A 27,103-nucleotide genomic window follows, 5' to 3' on the forward strand; every position below is an offset into this window, starting at 1 on the left:
GGGCGTGGGTGATCATGGGGGGACGGACAGGGCCACCCGTGGGGACACGGTGAGGACACCCGTGGGGATGTGGGTGAAGATGGCTGTGGGGATGAGGCTGAGGGCACTGGGGTGGACACGGTGAGGACACCCGTGGGGATAGGGGCGAATATACCCAACAGGGGGTGCAGGACAGTGTGGGGAGGACATCTGTGAGGAGAGGGGCAAGAATAACTGTAGGGAGTGGAGGGGGGCTGTGGGAAGGAGGGGAGGACACTCCTGGTAAGTAGTTGATGTCACCAGTCAGAATGGGGACAAGGACACCTGTGGCGAAGCGGCAATGACGATTGTGGGGATTGGGTGAGGTCTCCAGTGGGGATGGGGGTGAAAACACCCGTGGGGAGGGGGTGAAGATATCTGTGGGATATGGGGTGGTGGGGACGGGGACGGGACGGGACGAGGACACGCGGTAGGGGGAGGGAAGGACACCCGTGTGAATGAGGGTGAGGTCAGCAGTGGCGGTGGGGAGGCCGCGTGTGAGGAGTGTGGAGCGGGGCGAGGCCACCAGTGGGGGTGGGCGTGGGGACACCCCTGGGCAGGGGGCGAGGTCACTCGTGGGCTTGGAGCTGCGGGCAGCCTCGGCATGGTGGCGAGCGGCGTCCCCGTCGCAGCGGACCGGACATGCGGAGCCGATCCGTGCCGTGCCGGTCCGTGTCGGTCCGGTCGGGCGCGGGGCGGCGCCGCCCCCGGTGCTGGCGGGCGCGGGGCGGGCCGGGAGCGCGGAAGTGCGGGCCCGCGGGGCCGGCGGCAGCCGAGTGCGGGCCCCGGCCCGGCGCCGCAGCCCCAGCCCGCCATGGGCCCCCGCGCCGGGTGAGCGGCCCCTGGGCCCGGCCCGAGCCGCCCCAGCGCCGCCGTCCCTCGCCGCAGGTGCCGCCGCCGCGTCCCGGGGACAGGAACCGCCGCGGGGCCGGCCGGCGGCCGCCCCGGCCGGGGAGGAGCCGCCGGAGAAGCGATGCAGGAAGGTGAGTGGCCACTTGGCAGTGACCGTGCCAGCCCCCGGGCACTTGTGGGAATAGCCAGAAGCGCCCCATGTCATCCATTCACCCATCCATACTTCCATCCACCCATCCACCTACACACCATCCATCCATCCATCCATCCATCCATCCATCCATCCATCCATCCATCCATCCATCCATCCTTTCCAATCTTCCCCGCTTGCTGGGATGGGTGTCCCCCTTGAAGCCCCCCATGCCTGGCCACTGGGTGACAGTGAGATGCTGGGCTGTGCCTGCAGTGCTGTTCCCAGCTGCAGCTGCTGTTTCTCCACAGCCATTACCATAACGGAGCAGCCGGTCTCTGTCTCTGTCCCGGCGGGATATTCCTTCACGCTGCGGTGCCGAGCGCAGGGACGTTCCCCTCTGCAGTACCAGTGGTTCTGTCAGCACCAGGTAAGGATGGGTGGCCCTGGGTGTGGCACCAGCTGGGTCCCTGGTGGCACACACTAGGGGAGCTGAAGGAAGGGAGGAAACCAGGGGTGTCCACTTTTGTTGCTCTTACAAGGGGCTTCCTGGTGCCTTCTGCTGCCCACTGCCTGTGTTTTCCCTTTAGTCTGACTGCCGCCTGATTCCTGGAGCAACCAACCAAGACTTGCCCATCATTGCAGAGCAGACCCAGCTCTACACCTGCAGGGTCAATGACCTCCACAGAAATGCTGTCTTCTCTGACTGGGTGAAGGTAGAGGTCCATCAGTGTGTCGCCAGAGGTACAAGCCTGTCTTTTACCTCCTTCTTGATGTATTGTGGAATCACACAACGGGTTGGGTTGGAAGGGACCTTCAAGCTCATCTTGTTCCACCTCTTGCCATGGTCAGAGACACCTTTCACTAGACCAGGTTGCTCCAAGCCCTGTCCACATGCACCTGCACCTCATGCTTGCTGTGGGTTTCCCAGAGTTATTCTGGGTATTGCGACTGGGAGAACCCATCTGGCTACTTCAAAGTTGATCAAAAACGGGGTGTGGTTTTCCTTAGAATGTTGACTGTACCTTTGTCGGGAAAGGGCGAGGATCAGGTTTGGGAAGCCAGAGGCAGGGCTTTGGTGTGGCATTTACTGTCACAGGCATTGCTCCCAAGGGTTCCCTGCTCCCAAAGGAGAAAGGTGCAGTAGTGATGGTGGAAGGTGGCGTTGTTTGCTGTCCCTGTGGAGGGAGGACCAGTTGTGTCTTGCTGCCTTGCAGGTCTGCCCCCTCGGCTGTGGCAAGGAGAGCCAGTGATTGTGCTGAACCCCCAGGAGCAGCGGGTGGAGGTGGGGCAGCCCCTGCAGCTGCAGTGTGCTGCCATGGGGGTGCCAGCCCCCAGCTACCAGTGGTACCACAATGGGAACCCCCTGGAGCAGCAGAAGAGGAAAAAGCTCCGGGTAAGGCTTTCTGGGGGCAGTACAGGAGCTCTGGGTGCTGAGGTGGGTAATGGGAGTAGCTGATTGCAGGGTTGTCAGAAAGCCCTCCACGTGTCACCCTGCTGCTTTGGCAGCTGGCTGGATGACTCTGTGTGAAGGGGGAATATGTTTTATGCATTTCTTTCAAAGTTGTGGATATTCCTCTAAGAGGTAACCAATCCATAGATGTGTCAAGGGCTCTCAGCACATCTCTTGTGCTCTTTTATGCAGAGATATGAGAACAGCTAATCTCTGTGTGTGGATTGATGGAGCAGTGGCAATGCTCTCTGCCTGCTGGAGACCTAGAAGGAAATGTGGTCCCGGCAGAAAAGAGTCAGGGAGGCAGCATTGGGGCTGGCTTTATTTTGTGTCTCTGGCTGAGTGTAAATCAGTGCTGTGTTATTAATTCAGGAAGGGAAATTTCCTCCCAGGGCATCATGTGAAAGGCACAAGGACAAGACATCCAGTCTCTCCTCAGATGGTATTACAGATGGTCTCAGAGGGTATTACATGGTGGCCTTAGATTGCAATTCTGATGGGAAAGTTCAGTCTGGGCACTAACAAGAGGTTGTTTTCAGAGGTGGATGGTGCTGGGCTGGAGCCAGAAAGGCAGCAATGTGCTTAGAGGTGTTCAGGGCTTGAGTAGACAGAGCTGTGGCCACCCTGACTCCGTGGTGGCTTTAGTCCCTCTCTGAGCAGGGTCCTGGGCTGGAGAACCAGAGTCCTCACCAGCTGGTACTGCTCTGGTTCTTGTCCCTGTCCTGATTCTTTGTGAGGTAAAGTCTCTGCAAACAGCAGGAAAAATACTCTTTTATTCCACAAACACGAGTGCCTTTGGCACATCCTGGCCTGGATCTTCAGACTTTCCCCATAAATAATGTGATTTAACTTTTGGTCTGCCTAGATCACCCACAGCAGGGTCAGTGACTCTGGCACATACCTGTGCTGTGCCTCCAACAGCCACGGGGAGCACTGGAGCAGCGCCGTGGACGTTCACATCGGTGAGCAGAGCCAGCCCCTGTCCCTCTGCTGTGTGTCCCCTGCTGTGGAATGGGATTGCAGGGCACAGAGGAGTTTGGTGCTCTCTGGGGGTGCTGAGCTGGTGAATGAGGACTGTGATAAACAGGGTTCCTTGGCACTGAGGGGGCAAAGGGAGAAGCTTCTAAATGCAGTGATCCACTGTCTGGCACATGGGATGCTGCTGGGCCCTGTTGTGGGTCAGACTGCTGTGTTAGGGCAGGCTCAGTGCTCTCAGAGCTGCCAAGAACACCATGCCAAGGTGCTGCTTTCACAGTTCAGGCCAAATCTCAGCAGGCTCTTGTGGCCATACTCATTTCCAGTCTTGCTGACACAGAGGGATGTGCTGGGACACAGAGCTGGAGAGGATGGTGTTTGTTCGGGAAGGTTCAGGCCCCTTGGGCAGCCAGCTCAGGGCTGGTGCTGTGTGAGTGATGGATCCCAGGGAGAGGATGTGTTCCCAGAGCACCTCTGGCTGCTTTGGCCCTGTGCCTTTCCCTTATGTGAGGCAGGAATAGCTCAGGCTGACTTTGCTGGCTCTTTACTCCACCTAGAGATTTTTCTATGCCATAAGCTTCTTATCCTGCCTTAGATGCCGGCTTTAAAATTTCTCCATAGTGCAAATTGATCTTGTGTAGCCAGAGAGCACTCTGCCTGCCTCCTCACAGCTGGCTAAACACATTCTGGGGGCACAGACAGTGAGAACAGGACACCAGATTGGGTTGGCTTCAATGTGTTACTGCTGGGGAGCTTTCACATGCAACAAGTGCCTCTGTAGGAGGTAGAAAAGAATGAGTGGTTTTATTCTGCAACTTTTCAGGCACCTCTCATGCATCAGCAGCAGTGGTTCAGGGGCCAAAGGTCTTCAAGACCCATGAGATTTATGCAATTTATCCTTAATTTCTTCTTTTAAGAGCATTTAGGGTTCTCAAATTTTCTCCTGGGCTGGATTTTTAAATTTATTTCTGATTGAAATAGGAAAAGCTGGAGCTGTTAAGGTAATAATGATTTTAAGAGACTGTAAGTGCTCAGGCAGGAGAGCTTGTAGACCAAAGTGAGTGGCTCTTCTGAACCAGAACTGCTAAAACACCAGGGAAAGGCAGAGCAGGGAGATGGAAAACTCTGGGAATATTGTTGCAATCAAAAGCAAACAGGGCAACATCCTCCACACTGCACATTTATAGAGAGAAACTCTTGTTTTGGAGCTTGTATTGACCTTGAGTCATTTTGTTTCCTTTGCTTTTGCTGCAGTGAGGTAGCAGGTGAGTCACATCAGGTATGAGCTTCTCCATGTTGACCCTCCTTCCCTGCTCTGCCACCTCTCCAGGCTTTGCTTCCCAGCTGCTCAGGATGTCATAAATCAGGCTGGATTTCAGAAATCCTCCCAGCATCAGAGGTTAGCAGGTCTTTAAGGTTAGCAGTCAGGCTGTGAGGAGTTGCCTGAGGGGTGTTGCTTGTGCAGGTCCTCTGTGTGTTTGCTCCGGCTGTGGGAGCAGAATTCAGACCTGGCATTGGGTGCTGGGCCCAGGCTTACTGAACCCAGGCTTATCATTTCCCTTTTTCTTTCCCAGGTCCGTGTGGCTCTGGGAAGTTTTTTGGTGAGTACTGTCATCGTTTCTTCCTGAGCAATTATTCCCTTAATTAAAAGCCAGGCTCCAGGGTGGATGGGAGGAATGGGAGTGCTTTTTCTGCAGAGACTGCTTCAAGCCTTTATGACCACATTGCCACAGGCTCTGCACTTTTGGATTACAGCTGTGCAGCATAAAATGAATCCCAACCCCTGCCAAACCCTGATCTTTTTCAGCAAGTAGAGTAAGATTATTCCTAATGAGTAACTGAGTCTTAAGCTCTGTGCCTGCCAAATTATTTTAAAAAGTGTTCAAATGACAACTTATCCCTACTTGAAATACCTCCTCAGAGCAGGGCAAGTCCCTCCCTCCCACCACCACTGAGCAAAATAAATCCCAGTTTTTTACAGTGGGAGGTGGAGATAAAATCAAAGCAGGAGCCTTGGGTTTCTCTCCTTCAGCCCTGTGAGGGAAGGACCCCTCAGCGTGGCTCAGTGAATCGCCCTCCCTGTGGTCATGGTTGGGCAGGTAGAGCAGAACCTCAGCAGAACCTCCTGGGATTTTGGTTGTCAACTGAAAACTTTCCAAGCCTTTCTGTCAGAATGATTGTGGATTTTGTCAAAGTGCTCAGAAAGCTTTCTGAAGAGTGCTCCAGGCTTGCAGCAGCCTTGAGTCTATCTTTGCTTAGATTGTCCTTATCTTCACTCCAAAAGGAGGAGGTGAGATCTTGCTGAGCATTTACAGCTTTTTCTCTTGGTGTCTGTTTCAGCTACAGGCAAAATAGCACTTCTGGTGGGCAACAACCGTTACCAGCACCACCCCAACCTCATGGCCCCTGTGAGGGATGTGTTTGAGCTGAGGCACCTTCTGGAGCATCTGGGCTTCCAGGTTGTGTCCCTGCTGGATCTCAACAAGGCTGAGATGGCGACAGCGGTCGCTCAGTTCCTGCAGCTCCTGGGCAAGGGAGTCTATGGTAAGGCCAAGGCAGCTCAGCCCCCTGCCTGTGCTGAGGAGGGGTTGAGGAATTGTCTGAACAGCTAGTGAATTAAAAGAGAAGAAATTGAATGTTGCTGTCTCAGAGGACACCAGGTTTGGCAGGAGCCCTTGGATTAAGCGTAGTTTAGTTTTGGCAGATGTTTCTCCAACATGTGGCTCACCTCCAATCCCAGCAGTATGGACTCACACTGAGTTTTTGGGGAGCCAGTGCTTCCAATAGTGAATGGGTTCTGATTTTTCCTTGAATAAAAGAATTGAGGAGACTGGTTGCCCCTCCCCTACTCATGTGTGAGGAGGGGAGCTCCTTTTGGGCCCTGACTGCTGCATCTGCTCATGATTTCCTTGTTTCTCTTTCCTGAAGGTCTAATTTGGGCCCCTGACAGCCCTTTTGCAGAAGAGCACTTCCAGCTGCAGGTGGCTTTGAGGCTGGGCTTTGTGCTTAATTGTACTCAGTAGGGAAGCGTTCCTCAACCACAAACCCAACCAGCAGATCTTGTGGATCTTAAAGCAGGTGTTCAGATTTGGTGGTGAAAGTTGCATCTTTGGGGTCCCTGAGATTCTTACAGTGGGATAGATACCCTGAAAACACCTTGCAGGTGGTTGTTTTTTGTTTCCAAACCTCAGTGTGAGGGTTACATGCCAGCTGAGTGGCGCCCAGACAGTGAGGACCAAAAGGCATTTTATCCATGGCCCTTCCTAAGCACTGCAGAGAAAAAAAGGCTTGGAAACAGCAAACCTTTCATGTTGTCATGCTTTATTTAAATTTGTAGAGCTTCTCTGCATTCGTGGCCTTTGATCCTTCCTGGCAAAATTGATTTTGTGTGCTGTCAGAAAAAACATCAACAGCTGGGTTGAGTGTTTGTGAGGCAATGCCTGCTTAGGCTGAAGGATCAAAAGCCAAGTGGTTGTGACACTGCATGATATGGTTTAGTGGGCATGGTGAGGTTCAGTCCAAGGTTGGACTTGATGATCTTGGAGGTCTTTCCCAGCCCTCCTGATCCCGTGATCCAAAGGTTTGTCCAGTTCATTGTATGGAGGTGGTGGATTATCAGGCTGCTTTTCCTCCAGACTTCATCTTAAAAAAGCTTCATAGGATTTTTGAAAGGCCCTGAAACTACATCCTCTAAGTGATCTAATTATACCACCCTCAGGCAAGTGAGGAATCCCCTGGATGTTATTTCGAGCATCCTGAAAAGTCCCAAATAAAAAAAATTATGTTGGAAATGCAACGTGAGCAGAAAATGGCCTTTATTCAGCCTCATGCTGATGTTCCCTCCATTATAAGCAGTGCTTGGAGCTTCCCCTTTTTAATTTAAACTCAGAAGTTTTTCTGTGACGAGCAGTTCTGACTCATACAATGTGGAAAGAACTCAGAATAAAACATCCCTTTCCTTCTCTGGGCAAACTGTTGACTTTCCTGTTCAGGAGGAGAGATTCAGTCCAGGAGAGGTTGGAGAAGTTGCTCAGGTGATGTGAAACTCACCTTTCTTGATTTGGACACAAGTCTTTGTGGTTTATATAGCATGGGGAGCACTTGGTGGTACATTCAGGTACTCAACAAGACCTCAAAAGTTACAAGATTTAAGGAGTGAATCATTCTTTGTGGGCTTTCCTGTTACATTTCATTTTTTCCAAGCCTCAGTGGTGCTGCCTGGTGACAGATGTCATCACTTCCCTTGCATGTACAGGCAGAAGGACAGAAGCCACCAGTGCTCACTGGCTCAAGGGGCCCAAGCTGCATCTAATTTTTCTAGAAGGCTTCCTGTTTTATACTCTTTTCTAGTCTCAGGGGAGGGTTTTGTGGCTTTGATTCACAAGTTACAAAAGTTGAAAGCTTCTGCAAATCAGAGCCTGCTGCCTCTGGCTGGTGATCCACCAGAAGAGGAACCCAAATCTCATGGGCACCTGTGAAAGTGGTCATTTGAGAAACTTTCCATTGTCCCCTGAGAATAGAAACCAAAGGTGACTCAAGGTCTTTTTGACTCTGAGATCATGTTTTCCATTCTGCACACAGTGAGGTCATGCTTTCAGCCCTTCAGCTCCTGCCCCTGTCACTGCATCCCTGCAGAATCACACCAGAGTGAGCGTCCTGCCAAGTGCAGGGGCAGGGGAAGGAAAACAGAGGAGAGGTTACTCACTGGAGTGTGGGTTTTGGCAGTGAATCTGAGTGAAGAATTTCTCCTGCTGTTGCCTCTTAGCTGCTTTTTCCCATTTCTGACCTCTCACTCTTCGCTGTCCCCCAGCTGTAGTGACACAACTCCCTGTGTCACCTCTTAGAGCTTTTTTTAGCCCATTTCAATTCCCCAATTTTCACCAAGCAGCCTCCCCCAGGCAGTGGCATTGGCCCTGGGGAGGGGTGGCCAGCTACTGCCCCTCTTGAGAAACTCCAGCCTGGGGATCCCCTGCCAGCCCTGCACTGAACCCAGGGCTGCAGAGGAGCCCCAGCTCAGGCCATGCCAAGTTCCCAGTGCTGGCTTCCCACCTGGATAGCCCATCTCTTGGGAAGGCAGAAACCATTACTGTTTCATTGTGCCCAAGAGTAAAACCCAAAATTCTTGTTGGGTTTTAGGCTTCCCACCAGCATCTGCATGGGTCTGACTCCTCCCTTAACAGGGCTGGTGCTTGGTTTGAGATTGTTGAAGCACACAATCCTCATATTCTGGGTATCTGAAGAACTCATCTCTGTGTCTAATTTTTCACCAGTTTATAGGTGTGTGAATACAGGCAGACCTTTGAAATGAGAATGTTTCCCATCACCTAATCAATTGTTAGTCTCTTCTCCAGAACTAGGAAACTGAGGAGCTTCTAATTTAAATGGTTGTTAATGGCATCTAATTTAAATGACTGTTAATGTATTTTCCATCCTGGTAAAATCCTTTTCTGTTGCCTTGTTCCTTCAGAGGGCTGAGGACTGACCAAAACATGGTACAAGGGTGAAATTCAGCCTGGCAGGTGCTGAGCCTGGGTGTTGCAGCACAGAGGGTTTGGAAGTGTGTAAATCCAAGGTCCTCAGGAGACAAGCAGTGCAGGAATCCACAAGCACAGGAGAGCCTCTTGGGGCTCCTTCCAGCACTAATGAAAGGAATAAGTTGGGAAGAAGTTGAAATTGTGGGGTTAACATAGCTCCAGTTCCATACTGGTCTAGGTCTGCTCTGCACCAGTGTCCTTCCAGGACAGGGGGTGGGACATGGCCATGAGGAGCTGGTTACACACCTGCAGGTTGGCATCCTGATTCACCCTCTCCTCTCCCTGTTCCCAGCTGTATTCTACTATGCTGGGCATGGCTATGAACATCTGGGGAGGAACTACATGGTCCCCGTGGATGCTCCCCAGCCCTACGCCCCTGAGAACTGCATCAGCGTGCAGAGGATCCTGCAGAAGATGCAGCAGCAGCAGACAGCCCTGAACATCATCCTGCTGGACACCTGCAGGAAGTGGTAGGAGCCTCTTCCCCCTTGCTCACCTGCGTGTTCTGAGGGCTGGGGAGGGGACCCATCCTCAGCTGTGGGTTTGGACAGCCCCCATGGTGCTGCTGAGCCTCTGTCAGGGGTTGTTGATCCATGCGATAAAATCAACCCAACCACGTTGTCAGGTCCTGCAGGGTGTCCTGAGGGTGGGTCAGTCATGTCTTAGGTGCAGAGAGAATCAGACCATGTCTGAGATCTGCTGGAGACCCTCCCTTGGTTTTTGAGGTGAGGAATCCTGGCAAATACAGGCAGGTTGCCTCAAGCCTGCAGAGGGATGGCTCTGCCTGGCATAAATTGTTGGCTAAAACTCAGCACAGGGTTTTTATTTTGTGTTTCAACCTAACTTGATCTTGCTGATTGTGTGCTTTCCTGGTCCATATTTCCCACGTGCTCAGGCTGGGAGTGTTGAGTTCACCTCTCTTCTCCTGGCTGCATTCTTGTTAACATCTGTGAGAAGACAGCAGCATGACAGGGAAAATATTTTAAGCCTTGCTGCTTGATTTTTTGCTGGGCTTAAATCCTTCTGAAGTGGTCGTGTGGTGAAGATGCTGCTGCTGAGGTCAGGGATCAGCATTTTCCCACTTTCTGTGGAAAACCCATCATCCTCCCTTGGCCTGCAGACTTCTATCCTGCTGCAGGAAATTACTACTTGTCCAATTTCAGCAGAGGTGGGTGGACTGGTGCAGCAGAAGCTGTCATTAGTTCATTTATTTCAGGCTCCTGAGGCAGATTTACAGGTCAGAGAGGACCTGGAGAGCAAAATCTCTCTCTCTTCCTGCTGTGGTTCCTGCATTAAGAATGGGAAAGACAGCAGAGCTTTTGGTACCCTGAGAGAGCTGCCAGCCCCTGAGAGCTGATAAATTTTGGATGCCTTTTAGCTGCAGTGATGGGGCTGCTTGCTTTGAATAGCTTAAAGCTGGCTGTGCTGGGATTTGTCCCACAGCTCTGGGGCAGGAGTTTGATGTCCCTTGATGCTGCCCTGAGCTCCCCAGAGTGGAGCATCCCCTTTCTCCCTTCCTGCTGAGAGCAGGGTGTGGTGCTTCCCTGGCACACCTGGCACACCTGGCTGCCCTCCCCAGTGTGCTCAGAGGCAGGGGATGGCCTGCAGCAAAGCAGGAGCTCCTGGATCTCATGGATCCTCTGCTGGAGCTGGGCTGGAGCAGCTCTGGGCTGTGCTGTGCCATCTGTGTGATGGGGAGGCACTGTGGGGGCTGCACAGGGACACCAGTGCAAGTGTTAACAGTCTGTAAAACAGCTTTTGAGGTGCTGTCTGTCTCCCTCTGAGCTGCTGTCTGCTCCCCTGGCGTTGCCACTGTTCCTTTGCTCAATGGAGTCCCAGTGGGGCTCAGAGGATGCAGTGTGAGCTCTGCTGTTACATTCAGGCAAATTTGTGCAGCTGGTTTTCTCCCTCCTTCCCTGACGTTCACACCTCCCCTGTTCCACAGCAAGCACAGCACTCCATGCAGTGGTGTTATCCCTGATCTTGTGGGGGCAGGAGCTCTGTCCTGAGCTAATTTTTCTCCAGAAGTCACCATTTCAGCTCAGTAAAGCATCTGGGTTTCACAGCTGTGTAGAACAAGGCTCCCAGGGCCTCCTTTCCAGGCACCCTCGTGGTCAGGCTGATGCTGCAGCTCTGTCAGCAGCCCCTGCATGAAGCTGGGGCTGTGCTGAGAGGGAGCTCACCCAGAGCTGCTGCTCACCCCATGTGTTGGCATCAGAAATGCCAGGGTGCTGAGAAACACATCTCCTCCCTCTGCCAAGGGGAGCAGATGCTCAGCCTCAGCAGGGGAGGAATCAGCACAGAGCCTGTGTATACCCTCATACAGTGATATACTGATTTGGGGTGGATGTGATTGCCTTTTCCAGGAATTCCCTGATTTATCCTAGGATCTGGAACCAAAGATTGCTGCATTAAACTAAGAGGAATTGAAGAGCAGATAAATCTCAATATTCAGATTTAGAAACATGCTTCCTTTCTCACATTTTCTATTCTGATCATCTTTAGGACAACTTACACAAGCCAGTTGAATTTTGCCATTGAACATCTCCAGACTGTGCCACCAGCAGTAGGTGACATGCTGGCTGGTGGCAAACCCCTGTCCTTTCTGCTATCCTTAGAGTGCCAGCTCCAGCCCTAGGAAACTGTGCTGGAATTGAATTACATGGACTAACTCTGCCTCTGTGCCTGGTTCTTGTCACTGTGTGACTGGGAGCAGCTCCAAGTCACTGGTGTGAGCTGGAGGCAGCCTGTCCCCATGCTGTCAGTCTGGCTGCAGGCAGATGGGCAAGTTTAACCATTCAGTGCAACCAAGATATCTGTTTTGTTGGAAATCAGATCCTGTCACCGTGGATCTACCTGATTTTGGGAATAATAGGGGCTCTGTGTCTAGGCTGAGGTGCTGGGACCAGTTTTGGGCTTTGAGACTCTTGTGTGTTGTCCTGATCCCATCTCAGGGAGATCTGGGGGTGTATCACCCACAGCCTGCTTTGGTTCCCTAAGGCAAAGGTGTGGGCATGGTCTGGAAGGGCCCTGTGGGGTGCAAAGACAGCTGAGCTGTAACCATGGTGTTGAGCACCTCTGGCTTCTTGAGGAACTGTTGTGTTTGCAGGGTGCCCTGATGAAGGCAGGAATGATGCATCTGACTCCATGTTCTCAGAAGGCTAATATTTTATATTATTAGATATTATTTATATTATATTATTTATTTTTACAATAAATAATATAAATTTTAAAGATATATTCTATATATATTTAGATATATATAAATATATTTTTATATATAAATATATATTTATATATAAATATATATCTCTCTATATATTTGTATATATAAATATGTTATATATTTTTATATATAAATATATATTTAGCTATAAATCTCTTTTATATATTTATATATAAATATATATATAAAAACTTATATAATATATAAATTTAATAATAAATTTAATTTAATAATAAGTATAAATTTAATAATAAAATAATATATAAAAATTATATATATATTTATATTTATTTTCATGTATTTATATTGATATATTCAACATATTATATTATTATATAGTATTTATATTATATTAAAGAATACTATACTATACTAAAGAATACAGAAAAGATACTTACAGAATGCTAAAAAGATAAAATGAAAACTCTGAATGAAAATGAAAAAGATAAAATGAAACTGACTCTTTCCAGTGCCCTGACACAGCTTGGCCCCAATTGGTCAAAGAGTGAAAACAACTCACAGCAGAATCCAGTGGAACAATCTCCAAACAGATTCTACATGAGTAAAACACAGGAGAAGCAAATGAGATAAGAATTGTTTTCCTTTTCTCTGAGGCTTCTCAGCTTCCCAGGAGAGAAATCCTGGGTGAAGGGATTTTTCCAGAGAATATGAATGCCACATGGCACAGCTGTGCATGGGGTGAACCTGTGTGCTCTCTGCACTGTGGTGCTGCTGGAGTTGTTAGAACTCAGCCTCTGTAGGAGGTGCCAGTGTGCACCCACAGCTCCAGGCTGAGGGCAGGGAGCAGCTCACCAGTGCAGGTGAGTCACAGCTGGACAGACCACACCTCTCCCTGTGGCTGGGTTCCTGGTGGGATTCCCAGCTTTAGTCCCTCTGGTTGTATCTAAGGTGAGAGTTGGTCCTGCTGCCACCCCTAAGAGATGGACATGAGGAGTGTGTGGCATTTGTCCCCTCCAGCTGACAGATGTCCTCAGCACTGACCTGTGCCTTTGCCTCCTCTCCAGGTACAACTCAGGACGTGCCCTGTCCCAGGTGCAGCCCCTGGAGCCCTGGGGGAACACTGTCTATGGCTATTCCACGTGAGTGACCTCAGCATTCCCTCAGCCTCACACAGGAGCAGAGCCTGGCACAGCCCTGTCTCCTCTCAGCCTTTCCTGCACAGACCCTGGAGAGGATTCCATGTTCCCTCTGGCTCTCAGAGCCTGGCACAGCCCTGTCTCCTCTCAGCCTTTCCTGCACAGACCCTGGAGAGGATTCCATGTTCCCTCTGGCTCTCAGAGCCTGGCACAGCCCTGTCTCCTCTCAGCCTTTCCTGCACAGACCCTGGAGAGGATTCCATGTTCCCTCTGGCTCTCAGAGCCTGGCACAGCCCTGTCTCCTCTCAGCCTTTCCTGCACAGACCCTGGAGAGGATTCCATGTTCCCTCTGGCTCTCAGAGCCTGGCACAGCCCTGTCTCCTCTCAGCCTTTCCTGCACAGACCCTGGAGAGGATTCCATGTTCCCTCTGGCTCTCAGAGCCTGGCACAGCCCTGTCTCCTCTCAGCCTTTCCTGCACAGAGGCTGGAGAGGATTTCATGTTCCCTCTGGCTCTCACCCTGCATCTGCTGGGTGTGCTGTCCAGGCACTTCTGTCCTTCCTTCCAGAGTTGTGTGTGAAGGTGACATCAGCTCCTGTCACCCGATCCTCAGCCTGGTTCTCCAGGTGGATGTCCCATGAGCAGCTCACCCAAAGCCTCCTGAGATGCTGGGTGTTATTTACTGCTCCAGTGCCAGTTCCACTGGCTTTTCACCTTTGTCACCCACCTGGGCTGGCAAAGGAGACTGTGCTGTCCTATCCCATTCCTTTCCACTGCTTTTCCCTGTCCTGTGGCCTGCCCATCCTCTCTGGGGCACAACCAAAGCACTTTGTGTTATTCCTTGAGAAGCTCTCTCTGACCCAGCCAATAGAGCCTGGATGGATTTGGCCACCCCAGACAGACCTTGGGCTTCATGCCCAATGCAGAACTGCAAGGACTCTGAAGAAACACCCTTACTCTTGCAGGAGTGAAGATGCAGAAGCCTATGAACTGCAGGATGGGGAGTTCAGCTCTGGGATCTTCATGAAATACCTGAAGAAACACATTCTGCAAGAGAAGAAGGTTACACACATGCTGGAGGATGTGTTAGAAGGTATGAGAAGCTAGAAATTATGGGAATTTACAAAATTAGAGGGTTTTGGGAAAGCTGCAAAAGGGAGGCTTCAGAAACAGTAGAACTGTGATTAGAGCTAAGCAGCAGCCATGAGATAGGTCAGCAGAAAAATGATTTAAAAAGTAGAAAAGACAAATAGAACAATGGTCTGTGTATTAATGCTTGTCTAGAATAACTCTCTAAGCTACAGAAAAGTTTATCTAGCAAGATATTAGGAAGTTTGAAGCTTGATAATGGAGCTGTGTGCATTGTGTTTCAAGGCTTACAAGTAGGTATTGTATTTGAAATAAGCAAGCATTGTTTAACCAAAGGTTTGTATGCTTATAGTGGTTAAATAGAACTACTGTCAGTATCCTTTTGCTTTGTGTGAGTGGTCAAAAAACTTATAAAGTAAGTTGTAACATTAAGTTCTTTGTCTCCTGCCTGAGATGTGAGCTGGTGGCATCTTCCCATTGTCATAACCATGTAACGAGGCTGGTGCTGGAAAATAAAACAGCTCAAGGCACATTCCACAGCAGCCCCATCCTGTTTGTGATTTGCACAGAGACCCCAGCCAGTGATAAAATCACTCACTGCAGTGGCAGGGGTGAGAAGAGACAGCAGTGGCTCCACATTGCCCCATCCCATCCCATCCCATCCCATCCCATCCCATCCCATCCCATCCCATCCCACCCCACCCACTGTTCTTCCCTAAACTCCAAATCACCGGCTGTGCCCCGTGGGAGCTCTCAGTGGCCTCCGAGCAGCATGGAGACATTGATGTAGGGCCTGAAAGGCAGGGAGATCAGTAAGGAGCCTGGAGTGATCCTTGTGCTGCCTCCCCACTCTCCCCCAGACATTGGCCGTGATCCCCTGGTCACTGGGAAGCAGGTGATGGAGATCAAGCACACCCTGAAGGAAGCGCGGTCCCTGACAGACCCCATCTGTGCCTCGGGAGCAGGCGCTGAGCGCTGGGGACACGGCCAAGGTGAGCCATGCAGGGGTGGGCAGGAGGAGCTGGGCGTGCCTGTGGCCCTCAGGGGCTCTGCTGGGCAGGGAGGGGTTGAGAGAAGCCCCAGAGGAGCTGATGGTGCTGGGATTTCCCTTGCAGAGCTGCCGAGCAGAACGGTGACGTTCCCGTGCGGGGCGCGGGCGCAGCTCCGCTTCCTACGGCTCTTCTCCAACCTGATGTTCGTGTGTGCCAAGCCACTGCCACCCCTGGCACACATCACTGAGCCCCAGCTCCGGCTCCACCAGCTCGTGAGTGCTCTGCCTGGCCCTTGCTGGGCTGCTTTCCCCGGGTTACAGGTGGGGAGGGTGCTTGGGCTGAGTCCTGAGGAGTGGGGATGGCTGGTCTGAGTGAAAAAGGGATTCCTCTTTGAGGCTCCTTCCACATCTCCATGGATTTCCTGCCTTGCTTCTCATAAATCACAAAAAAGATTTGGCAGCAGTTGGATGCCTTTAACCAGTTATCCCTCAGATTGATTTCTGGCCTGCCTGATTCAATTATTGCATTTAATCTGATTGAGGCCAAGAGCTATTCTGTTTTCTGTGTTAGAAAGTAGGTCTGGCTTTTTGACTTCTTTAGCCTGCTGTGCTAATATATCTTAATGCAACTATATATTCCTTCCCAGCTGAGCTGTACCAGCTTCCTTGAACCCCTTTTCAAACCTTTCCTCCCAGACCTATTGTATTTGCTGGGAAATGTCCCTACAAAGTCAGGAATGATGCGTCTGACTCCATGTTGTCAGAAGGCTAATTTATTACTTTATTATACTATATTATATTAAAGAATACTATTCTAAACTAAAGAATACAGAAAGGATACTTGCAGAATGCTAAAAAGATAATAATGGAAACTGGTGACTCTCTCCAGAGTCCTGACACAGCTTGGCCCTGATTGGCCAAAGAGTGAAAACAACTCACAACAGAATGCAATGCAACAATCTCCAAACACATTCCACATGAGCAAAACACAGGAGAAGCAAATGAGATAACAATTGTTTTCCTTTTCTCTGAGGCCCCTCTGCTTCCCAGGAGAAAAGTCCTGAGCAAAGGGATTTTTCAGAGAATGTGAATGCCACACAGACCATGTGCCCAGTGCGGGCTTTACTGATGGTCTCCATGCCACTTGTACAGATTTAATTTGCTGCTCCTTCCTGTAACTATCATCTCCCTTGTTTTCTGTAGTCCTCCTCCTGAGGTGTAGCTCATTTGTGGTGGATTTTTGGCGCTCGTTTCTCGTGGAGGGACACTGCTCCTCAGCACAGTGGGGTCACTGATTCAGTGTGGTGTATCCAGGAGGTTTGGAGCCTGATCCTGCTCATTCCTCAGCTGCAGCATCATTTCCCCTTGTGAGCATCATGCATGAAAGTTGTGTCTGTGTATGTGAGCATGGGTTTGTGTGCTTTGCCCCACATCAGTGACTGGGGGAAATGGAGACCCAGCTGCTTGCTCTGGAGCTGTCTCAGGAGGGATCAGGGGACAAAAAGGGACCCCAGTACAGCCAGATTCCTCTTCCTGTGCTGGTGCATGGTGGAGCTGGCTCCCACTGAGCTCCAGGGCTGTCTGCAGAGGCAGCAGCATGTCCTTCCATGAGTGTCACCTGCCCCTCTCAGACATCACAGCAGCCACCACCCCCCTCTGGGATCCCTGAGATGCCCATGGGGACACTGGGCTCCCTCTGGTAAGGAAAAGCTGAGAGAGCTGGGGCTGTTCATCCTCTGGAAGGACAGGCTCAGGAGGAGCTCCTCCAGGTTTACAAACACCTGCAGGGAGGGGGCAAAGAGGAAGGAGCCAGGTTCTTCCCAGTAGTGCCCAGTGGCAGGAGCAGAGGCCATGGGCACACACTGATGCACAGGAAATTCCACTTAAAACTAAAGAAAACTTTCCTTCTTGGAGGGTGATTGAGTAAGTTTGGGCTTTTTGTAAAATCAGGGCTGTGGGATTGGTTGTTATTTTCACTGATGTGCTTATTAAATACACAGACCCCATAACAACCAAGGTGCTACAAAGCAGATTTTTGAAGGATTTGGATAACTGAAGGTACAATTTGAGGCCAAGGCTGTTATTCAGCAGATACAAGTTCCTGCATGTGAGCAAGAATAATAAGTAGCATCAGCATGGGATGGGCAGTGAGTGGAGAACCAGTCCTGGTCAGAGCCCAAAACAGCTGATGCCCCAAAAACAGGACACAAAACCATGGCAAGGTTACAGACTAGAGCTCTGAGATTTGTGTGACATCTTGTCTGGCTCTCCTGGCTGTTGCTGCAACACTGGGTCCAGTTTTGGGTCCATGCTTCATGGAAAAAAAAACTGTGCCAACTAAAACACAGACAAAGCAATGAAAGGAAGGAGCAAGCCAATTGTAGTTTAGGCAAGAAAAGCAAAAATGTTGATTTCACCGGGCCTTGAAATCTACAAAAAGTTGCTCCCAACATGGAAGTAAGTCATGGTTTGTATTGCAGGGAGGGAGTTCCACAGTGGAGATGACATTCTCCCTAATCTCTGATGGCAGTGGGAGCCATTCCCCTCTTGTCCCTCCATCCCTTGTCCCCTGTGATGGTGTTCACAGGGGTTCTTGGAATGAGGGAAGAGATGAGGACCTGACTCCATGTTTCAGAAGGCTGATTTATTATTTTATGATATATATGTTACATTAAAACTATACTAAAAGAATAGAAGAAAGGATTTCATCAGAAGGCTGGCTAAGAATAGAAAAAGAAAGAATGATAACAAAGGTTTGTGGCTTGGACAGAGAGTCCGAGCCAGCTGGCTGTGATTGGCCATTAATTAGAAACAACCACATGAGACCAATCACAGATGCACCTGTTGCATTCCACAGCAGCAGATAATCATTGTTTACATTTTGTTCCTGAGGCCTCCCAGCTTCTCAGGAGAAAAAAATCCTAAGGAAAGGATTTTCCATAAAAGATGTCTGTGACAGTCCCAAGTCCCTCTCCAGCTCTCCTGGAGCTCTCTGAGCTCTCCCTGGAGCCTTCTCTTGTCCAGGTGAGCACCCCCAGCTCTCCCAGCCTGGCTCCAGAGCTTCCTGCCTCCTTGGTCTCCATTCACTGGCCTGATCTTCCCCAAGCTCCCTCCAGTTTTTTGTCTTTCCTGTAATGAGCTGCCAAGTGCAGAGATGGATTTGGCTTTCTCTTGCACAGAGATAAATGGTGTTTCCTCAGCCTCCAGTGACCTCCTGTTCCACCAGCCTTGCATGCAGGGCTGATCCTGATGCTTGCAGATCCCAGCCAGCATTTGGAATCCAATGCTTTTCCTCATACTCTCCTGGCCAGAACCAAATCTCTTTGGCTGCTTCCAGGCAGCAGCTCAGGGAGGGCCAGGAAGAGCTCCCAGGGCTTCTCCAACTTCTCCCTCCACAAATACCCCAACAGCCTCCTTCACCAGCCTGCCCAGGGCAGCTTCTCCTGCTGAGGATCACCCTGGGATGGTGCCAGAGCTGGCTGGCAGAGGGAACCTTCTGGAAGGGGCTGCAGGCTGTGGCCTGTCACCCATTCTGGAGGGCTCAGATCCAAGGCAAGAGGGACTTGGTCACAGCTCCAGGGCTGCCAGAGCTCCAGGAGCACTTGGACAATGCTCTCAGGCACAGGGTGGAATTGTTGGGGTGTCTGTGCAGGGCCAGGAGTGGAACTCAATGACCTTTGTGGGCTCCTTCCAACTCAGGATATTCTATTGCTGTCATCATATTGCAACAATTCTATTGTCATTACATTGCAAAGGTTCCATATTGCTAGAGTTTTGTACCTCCTTGATGTTTCTTGTAGGCAGCTCCTCTGATTTTTCCTTGTCCTCACAGCAGCCAACTGACTCCAGTTCCCACCAATCCACTCTATAACACTCTTCTTATTGGCTAAATGCAGCCTGTTAACATCAGGCCTGCTCCTAATCTTTAATAATTAACCCAGCTGCAACTCTTTAGGGGGTGAGATTACTTTCTATACCACCTTTATTTACTTATGTTCTATCCCCCTGCATTCCATGACGTGTGATTTCATAGGGCCTTTATTCCCTTGTCTCTTCCTGGGCTGTTATTGTGGCTCAATTGGTACTGAGAAGGATCTCAGTGCTGTTTTGGTTAAATTTGAACAACTCAGCAGGATTTGGCAGTTCTGTAGATGGTGAGGGCTAAATCAGCACAACTCAGTGCCTTTGGAAAACTTGCTCCCTCCATGGCACACTGCTGGCACTGTGGTGGTTGTGACACCAGCTGGTGCTGCTTCTGCTCTGCTGGAAATCCCCCTGTAGCCCCTTTTTCACAGTGAGATGTGCTCAGGTGTAGGCACAGAGTTTGTGGTAATTGGGGATGGGCACAGCTGTGAAAAACAGGTGACTGCAATGAGCCAGGGAGTGCCCAGGGGCACTGAGCAACCACCAAAGGCAGCAGAGGGCACACAGGGGCAATGCAACAACATCAGGGGATAAAAAATTGGGCTAAAGAAGAGAAGCAGCTGTTTTCAGCCTTCTGAAGTGTTGTTCTGTCTGGGTTGATGCTTTCTGATATTGTTTGATGATACTCTGTGTATTGTGGCCATCTCAATTGCAACATATGCTGAGACACTCATGGTCCTCTCATTACATACAAGGCAAGTGTGTGAAACCTCTGCATTCCTTTTGCTTTCTGTAGCACTTCCATTAGGACACCCAGCATTTCCACCAGGCAATGTGTTAATCAAAGCCCTGAGCACATGTTTGATGGGCAGTTGTGCCTCAGTTCTTCATGCTGATGCTGAAATTTCCTTGTCTTTCCTCTTGTTTTCCTGACCCAGGAGACAGATGCTGTGGCCATCCAGAGGGAGAGCTGTCTGGACCACGTGGAGACTCTGCTGGCCTCTGTGTACAAGAGGGAGGAGCTGGACTGCATCCTCCAGCTCTGTGCACTGCAGAAAATTCAGGTAGAGAGTAGCCAGGTGCACATTTCCCCAGCTCTGCACTCTCATGGAGCTCGTGTCCTTATCTGCTTGGCTGGAGCTGGATCTGCCTCTCTGATTATATGTCTGTGTCACATCCAGATCAAAGAGGAGCTTGTTGGTCTTCAAGGCACAAAAGCTGCCCTCTTTTAGAGAATCACAGATTGGTTTGGATTGGGGGGGACCTGAAAATTCATCTTGTTCCACCCCCAGCCATGGCAGGGACACCTTCCACTGTCCCAGGGTGCTCCAAGCCCCATCCAGCCTGGCCTGGAACACTTACAGGGATGGGGCAGCCACACCTGCTCTGGGCACCCTGTGCCAGGGCCTCACCATCCTCACAGGGTAGAATTTCTTCCCAATATCCCATCCATCCCTGCCCTCTGGCTGTGAGAAGCCATTCTTCCTTGTCTTGTCACTCCATCCCTTGTCCCTAGTCTCTCTCCAGCTCTCTGGAGCCCCTTTAGGCATTGGAAAGGGCTCTGAAGTTATCTTGGATCCTTCTCTTCTCCAGGCTGGACACACCCAGCCCTCCCAGCATGTTTCCATAGGAGAGTACTGTCCTTTCACCTCACCTCTTCCACCTCAGCAAAATCTTCCTGATTTACAATCAGGCTGCAGAACCTGACTGTGGATGCTCTTTGCTTTTGTGTTGTCTCCTCTGCCTGACTTTGCTATCAGAGCTGACCCACAGCAGCCTCTGCTGAGGGCAGAGAGGCATCACCAGCCATGGATTGTTCTGTTTTTCTCTGCTCCCTGCCCCATCAGCCACGGGGAGGTCAGAGCTGCCCAGTTATTTCAGGTGAAGTAATGTCTCAGCTAGGCTGTGTGCTTGCCTGAGAGATGAATTCAGGTGGAGGAATTATTTCAGCTATTTCAGGTGCAGGAATGTCTCACTGTGCTTGCCTGAGAGATGAGTTCATGGGCTGGCCAGGATCTCCAGTCATCAGAGTGACTCTGCCAAGCCTGATCCAAGCTCTTTGGATCTTTGGCACACTTCAAAACACCCTCAAACTATTTAAAGAGCATGAGAGAAGCAGAATTGCTTGTCCCCTGGCTTGTTTCTCCTCAAACAGCAGTTTGCACCTTGTTTATTCTTGGATTTTTCTTCTCTAACACACAGCCAGTGGATCTCACACCCAGTGCTGCTCTCAAGCTGCTGCCTGGATCTGCCTGCAGCAAGTTCTGCTTGCTCTGTATGTGATGTGCTTCAGCATATGGCAATGCTTTCACTTCTTCATTGTTCCTGGAGCCCTTTTCTGAACCTTTCCCTGATTTTCTGCATTGCTTCTAAGTGCAGACAGGAGACCTAGACCAGGTATTGCCTGCCAGAATTTTCTTGTTCCATTGTACCTCCCCCTGCTCTTTACAGGTGTTTCTGGGGATCTGTTTTCAGGGGTTTGACTGCCACAAATGTGGTTATTCTCTTATTTCTTCACATTTTATAAAATTCTAAAATAGTGCTAGGCTGTGAGTAGATCCCTATGGAGCACTGCTGGTTAAAGCTGCTGGCTTTTACAGAGTGAGGGGTGTTTTAGTTCATAGAATCCCAGAATGGTTTGGGCTGGAAGGGACCTTAAAGCTCATCAAGCAGGGATGCCTTGCACTAGATCAGGGTGCTCCAAGTGCCTTCCACTAGATCAAGGTGCATCCACCTGGCTTTGACACTGTGAGTGGTTCATGCTTTCCTCTCCCACATGCATTGCTCTTGGCCATGGTGCACAAAGACCTGGGTAAACACAGGCCTGTCAGTCCCACCTTGTGCCTGGCAGGATCATGATGAAGATCCTGCTGGAAATGATGCTGAGATATCCTGTTATCTCCTGGAAATGATGCTAAGATACATGGAAAATAAGGAAGTGACTGGGTGACAGCCAGCATGGCTTCACTCAGGGCTGACTGTGCCTGATGTATTTGTGATGGGGTTACAGTAGTGCTGGATGATGGAACTGGTGTCTGCCTGCACTTGTGCAGAGCATTTGGCACTGTCCACATGGCATCTTTCTCTATAAACTCTTCTGCTCCTGCTCCCCTGTGCCCCAGGGTGATGCTGGCAGTGGCAGTCCCTGATGGAGCTGATGGGATCCCACATGGCCTGACTTGAGGAGAAATCCAGGATCCATGGCTGAGGCCTGCAGGCACAGTGAGCTGTAGGAGTGTGTTCAGCCCATTTTCTCTGGCAGCAGTGTTGCTCAGTGAGCTGTAGGAGTGTGTTCAGCCCATTTTCTCTGGCAGCAGTGTTGCTCCATCGTGCCACAGCATGGGGCTGTGAGCCTGCACAGCAGCAGCCAAGGCTCCTTGCTGGCAGCAGCACTAGGAGAGCTCTGCTTCCAATCTGATTCCCCCATTCACTTCGTGTTCTTTGTTCTCCCTTTCCAGACAGATGTGGTCCTGCAGCTGGATTTGCATTACACCCAGCCAAGCACAAACCAGAGGACTTGTGAAAGCCTGCAGACCACGCTGCAGAAATCCCTGCTGAGGCAGTTTGTGTGCCAGAGGAAGGACTCCCAGCCAGCCCCTGCCCGTGTGTGCCCACAGGGTGCCCCGGGGCTGGGCACTGAGCCCAAGGGCTCCCTGGGCACGGGCTCTGGGCACAGCTTGCCCAGCAGCAGCCCCTCCACCTTCAGCAGTGAGCCCGAGGAGAATGATGAGAGCGAGCTGGCTCTGCCTGGCCCGGGGCAGGGCAGGCCCTGAGCCCAGCCTGGGAGCTGCTGCTCTGTCATTGAGGCCTCAGCCTGAGTGCTCAGTCTGGCAGAACCCATCAGTGCTTCCCAGCCCTGGCACAGCCCTGTGTGAGCGAGGCCAAGGCTGCTTTTTTGGAAAGGTTTCTCCTGTGTATGCTCTGCGGTGTGCAGGGCCTCAGCTCCCAGCGGGAATGTTCCCTGTCCTGTGGGAGCACTGGGATCAGCAAGGAGTCATTGTGGTGTCTGGCAGGGGACACAGCCACCCACCAGTCAAAACAGAGCCAGGCAAAAAGGGTTTTGCTGCAGGGCAAGGGCACAGGCTGGTGTTTTCTGCCTGGAAACAAACGTTGCTGCATTGGGAAGCCCACAAACACTACAGACCCCTCTGGCTCAAATCCCAGCCACCACTGCTGCATGTCCCCAACCCGTGCAAGGGACACAGGGCTGCACTGAGGGAACCAGGGGAAACAGTGCAGGCTCTCCACAGGGTCCCAGTGTGGTTTCCTTGTCAAGGCAGGTGTTAAGTTATGCATTTGTGTATTTATAACAGGGGAGAGGCAGTAGCTTGCCAGGAGGAGGAAGCGCAGATGTTCCATGCAGTGTGTTTACACTGGAGCAGGAGCAGTGCCCAGGCAGGTGCACTGACACTGCCCCTTCCAGCAGGGCATTAAAGGGTGCTCAGCCCTCTGCAGCTACACGTTCAGGTGCAGAATGTCCTACAGGAGAGGTGGAATGTACCAGGATTGAGAAAGGATAACCTCAAAAAAGTTATTATTAATGCAGGTTATTCTGTGTGTGTGTGCTGTGGGCAGCCTCAGGCACTATGTAGGGAAGCCACAGGGGAGCCCAAAGCACAGCCTGGGTGTCACACCCCTCTCTGATTGCTTCCTAATGGATGTTTGATAAAGGGGATTGCTCAGTATTGCTGTGGGGTCTCCATCCTTGGAGGAAAGTTCACTTTGGGCTGCAGAAGGTGCCAGTGACCTGATCCAGGCTGGCTGAGACAACTGGAGATCCCTTCTGGCTGCTGTGGAACAAAGAGGTTGGAGGGCAGAACTTGTTGAGAGGTCAAGGGCAGCAGGGTGGGGAGAATGCCTGAGCTCTGTCTTGCTTTAAAAGAGAGTTGGAGGCAGAATTTTCTCAGTTTTGCTCTCCTTCAGCAGTGAAGATACATCCCTGTCTGTGGTGCCAGTTGCAGCATAGAAAAATCTGAAATGTTGCTTCCAGATAAACCATTCTTCAAGTGCTGGAAACCTGTCCAAAGAGAACAGAGGAGGCTTTTATCCTTCTCACAGTGAGTAGAGCCAAGGGAAAGAAGTGGGGCCCCAGCTGGCTGCAGACTAGGAAGTCTCCTAGAAAAAAAAAAAAATCTAAAGCTCAAAAAAAAAAAAAAAAAAGAAAATTCGGAGGATGTAGTTTAACTAAGATGGGTTGATAGAGAAGCTGAAGCAGAAAGAAATAAACTAATTTCAGGATGAACCAAAGATCAACTGCACAGCAGCAGCCATGGGGACAGGTCAGTGGGAATGGCTGAGCAGGCATTTGGGAGGAGGTTCCTCTGAGGATCATTCACAGCCCCCTGTGCTGTTGGGGCACTGAGGCATGGCTTCATCCTGGCTCACATTATCATGCCAAGTGTCATCTAATATGAATTTTTATCTCATTCAAAGCAAGATTGATTATTTTTTCTGAATAAAACACTATGGGTGTTTTTAATGTACAAAGCTTCACGTGGCTGTGAGTTAACTGTGTTTATTTTCCCTCTAATTGCCAGGATGTAACTTAATATTGATCTGCTGGGGTTTCATGCTTCCAGCCTGAGCTTCTAGGCTCTTCTGGGTGAGCATTGTTTCTTTTTTTAGGTAACTAAAAATACTGGAGTTTGGATTTAGAAGGCAGATCAAGTGACTAGATAGGATGAAGTGATGTCAGGTGAAGGGTGTAGATTCAAACAGAAAAGTCCTCATTCATTGTGATTTGTCCATCTGCTTTGTAAGTTTGGCTCTTGGGTGGCTTAGGTGGTCTCCTGTCTTGGTGCCAAGCACTGCACTTGTCCTTGTCATCGTTTCTGCTCTTCCAAGGAAACCCTGCAGCCAAGCCCAGGAGAATCACCACATTCCTGTTGAGATGATGGTTTGCCATGTCTGGGATTGCTGAATTCCAAAGGTGGACTTTGTGTCCTGTGGCTCAGCTGGAGTCATTGTAGGAGGGGATGGAACTATGGATCCTTCATCCCCACCTTTTCATGTGAAATCCAAACTCCCTCATGGTGCTTAAACTGTTTAGTGCCAGCAAATTTTCCTGGAGATCTGTGTTTCCATCTCCCAGCGTCCAGGACAGACAATGCGTCCCAGCATTACCACATGTCTCTGATCTGCACCTTGGGCTCCACAGCCAGCTGGGAGGGTGGGAAGGGAGCAGGGCTCAGGCAGCAGCAAACGAAGCAGGATCAAGACATCAGCTCCAGCTTACATTCCCTTTCTGCCTCATCTTCCACAGCCATTGCCCTCCATTATTGTATTTGTGGGGTCTCCTGACAAAGGAAGGAATGATGAATCTGACTCCATGTTCTCAGAAGGCTAATTTATTATTTTATGATACTGTATTATATTAAAGAATATACTATATTCTTTATAGTATAATATATACTATATTCTTTATTAGCTATACTAAACTATACTAAAGAATACAGAAAGGCTAAAAAGATAATAATGAAAACTTGTGGCTCTTCCAGAGCCCTGACACAGCTTGGCCCTGATTGGCCAATGAGTCAAAATAATTCATATGAAACCAATCAAACAATCTCCAAACACATTCCACAAGAGCACAACACAGGAGAAGCAAATCAGATAATTATTGTTTTCCTTTTTCTCTGAGGCTTCTCAGTTTCCCAGGAGAAGAATCCTGGATGAAGGGATTTTTCCAGAAAATGTGAATGCCACACTCCTCTGTTTCTGGGCCAGTCTGTGCCCAGAGGCTGCAAACAGCACTTAGAACATTTTTGTAGATAATACAGGTGCTTTCCTTCACCCAAGTCTTCAAAAAGCACCAAGTGAACTGAAGCTTTAAAACAATATATGATGAAAATAGCAGCACCTAAATATTCAATAATTTTATTTTTAGATAGATGTCCTTCTTTTGCTGTCTGGTAGGGCAGATGTGTTGAAGGGAAGGACCTTGGACAACAGTCTGGTATGTTCTGCTACAGAATTCATTTGGGGTACAGTTCTCCACTCATTTGCTGAGGTTTGGCAGTTCCTGACAAAACAAGGCAAGTGTACTCAAAAGGATTGAGAAAACAAGGTAGTGAAAATCAGAGAAATCAGGGAATTTTGGACATTTCAGTCTGTTCCTGGCAAATCATGGGCCCACGTGCAGTGAAGAGGTGTGTTACACGTGCATGGCAGATCCACCCCAGCCTGGCAGCAGATTCCTGAAGGTTTCTTTTCAGTTGGCATCTTTGTGATCAAAGGAAGGAAACGGTGGATTTGTCTCCTATCAGCCACACTCCACCCTTAACTAAAGAAAGAAAGAAACACAAAACAGGTTCTTCATTGCAGGAGGCATTTCTGGGAGAAAAAATCTGAACGGGACAATATTGAGTAATGTCATTTAACTCTTTCCATCTTTTTGGAACAAATCCTTCTCCCTCACAGATGTAAATCTGAATTTACTCTTCAGAAACTGGAAAGTTCTTATTTTCTGCAATAAGAGGTTTTCCATGCTGTATAGATAATTTCCTACTCCACATTAGGGGCAGAGTGCATGGTGCTGTTGATGGAATGCGCTCGCAGTGTAATAAAATGTGTAGAGGGACATGCAGGGAAATCCCAAGATTCAACAACATGGTTTTGGTCTTCTTTCCCTAGTTTTCGGAAGTAGCTTCTCATAGAGGCAGGAGAATCCTGAAGGCATTCAGGAGCCATTCACTCCCAGGGAAGGAAGGAGCTTCCCAAAGGACAGGTTGTGGTTCTCTAGAAGTTGATGCTGCCTTTCATGTGGACAAGGAGTGAAGAGGATGGTCTTGTGAACTGATAGGATATGGGAATCATCTGTTTTCTGACATGCTGAGGAGGGTTGCTTTCATCAGCTGAGGATCACTTCTGGAACAC

General features: G+C 50.0%; 1 protein-coding gene across 5 annotated transcripts; it reads left to right on the top strand.

The window, feature by feature from the left end:
* The first annotated feature begins 931 nt into the window (after nucleotides 1–931).
* On the top strand, nucleotides 932–25,558 carry LOC131089193 (mucosa-associated lymphoid tissue lymphoma translocation protein 1 homolog). 5 transcript variants are annotated; one of them, XM_058033816.1, is made up of 15 exons: nucleotides 932–1,001; nucleotides 1,312–1,430; nucleotides 1,591–1,744; nucleotides 2,218–2,396; nucleotides 3,319–3,415; nucleotides 5,003–5,029; nucleotides 5,769–5,972; nucleotides 9,255–9,432; nucleotides 13,214–13,288; nucleotides 14,250–14,377; nucleotides 15,234–15,365; nucleotides 15,489–15,637; nucleotides 20,167–20,292; nucleotides 21,431–21,503; nucleotides 22,687–22,841. In XM_058033816.1, exons 1-15 carry the CDS (start codon nucleotides 992–994, stop codon nucleotides 22,749–22,751), a joined length of 1,716 nt encoding a protein of 571 aa, XP_057889799.1. In that variant the 5' UTR covers nucleotides 932–991; the 3' UTR covers nucleotides 22,752–22,841. The 5 variants fall into 5 exon arrangements, 4 of the variants coding, with proteins under 4 accessions (XP_057889799.1, XP_057889798.1, XP_057889801.1 ...); XR_009115216.1 differs by lacking the exon at nucleotides 15,489–15,637 and having other exon boundaries at nucleotides 21,431–21,625; nucleotides 22,687–22,771; XM_058033815.1 differs by lacking the exon at nucleotides 21,431–21,503 and having other exon boundaries at nucleotides 22,687–25,558.
* The last annotated feature ends 1,545 nt before the right edge of the window (nucleotides 25,559–27,103 follow it).

Source organism: Melospiza georgiana, chromosome 13, assembly GCF_028018845.1.
Source record: "Melospiza georgiana isolate bMelGeo1 chromosome 13, bMelGeo1.pri, whole genome shotgun sequence".
NCBI lineage: Eukaryota > Metazoa > Chordata > Aves > Passeriformes > Passerellidae > Melospiza > Melospiza georgiana.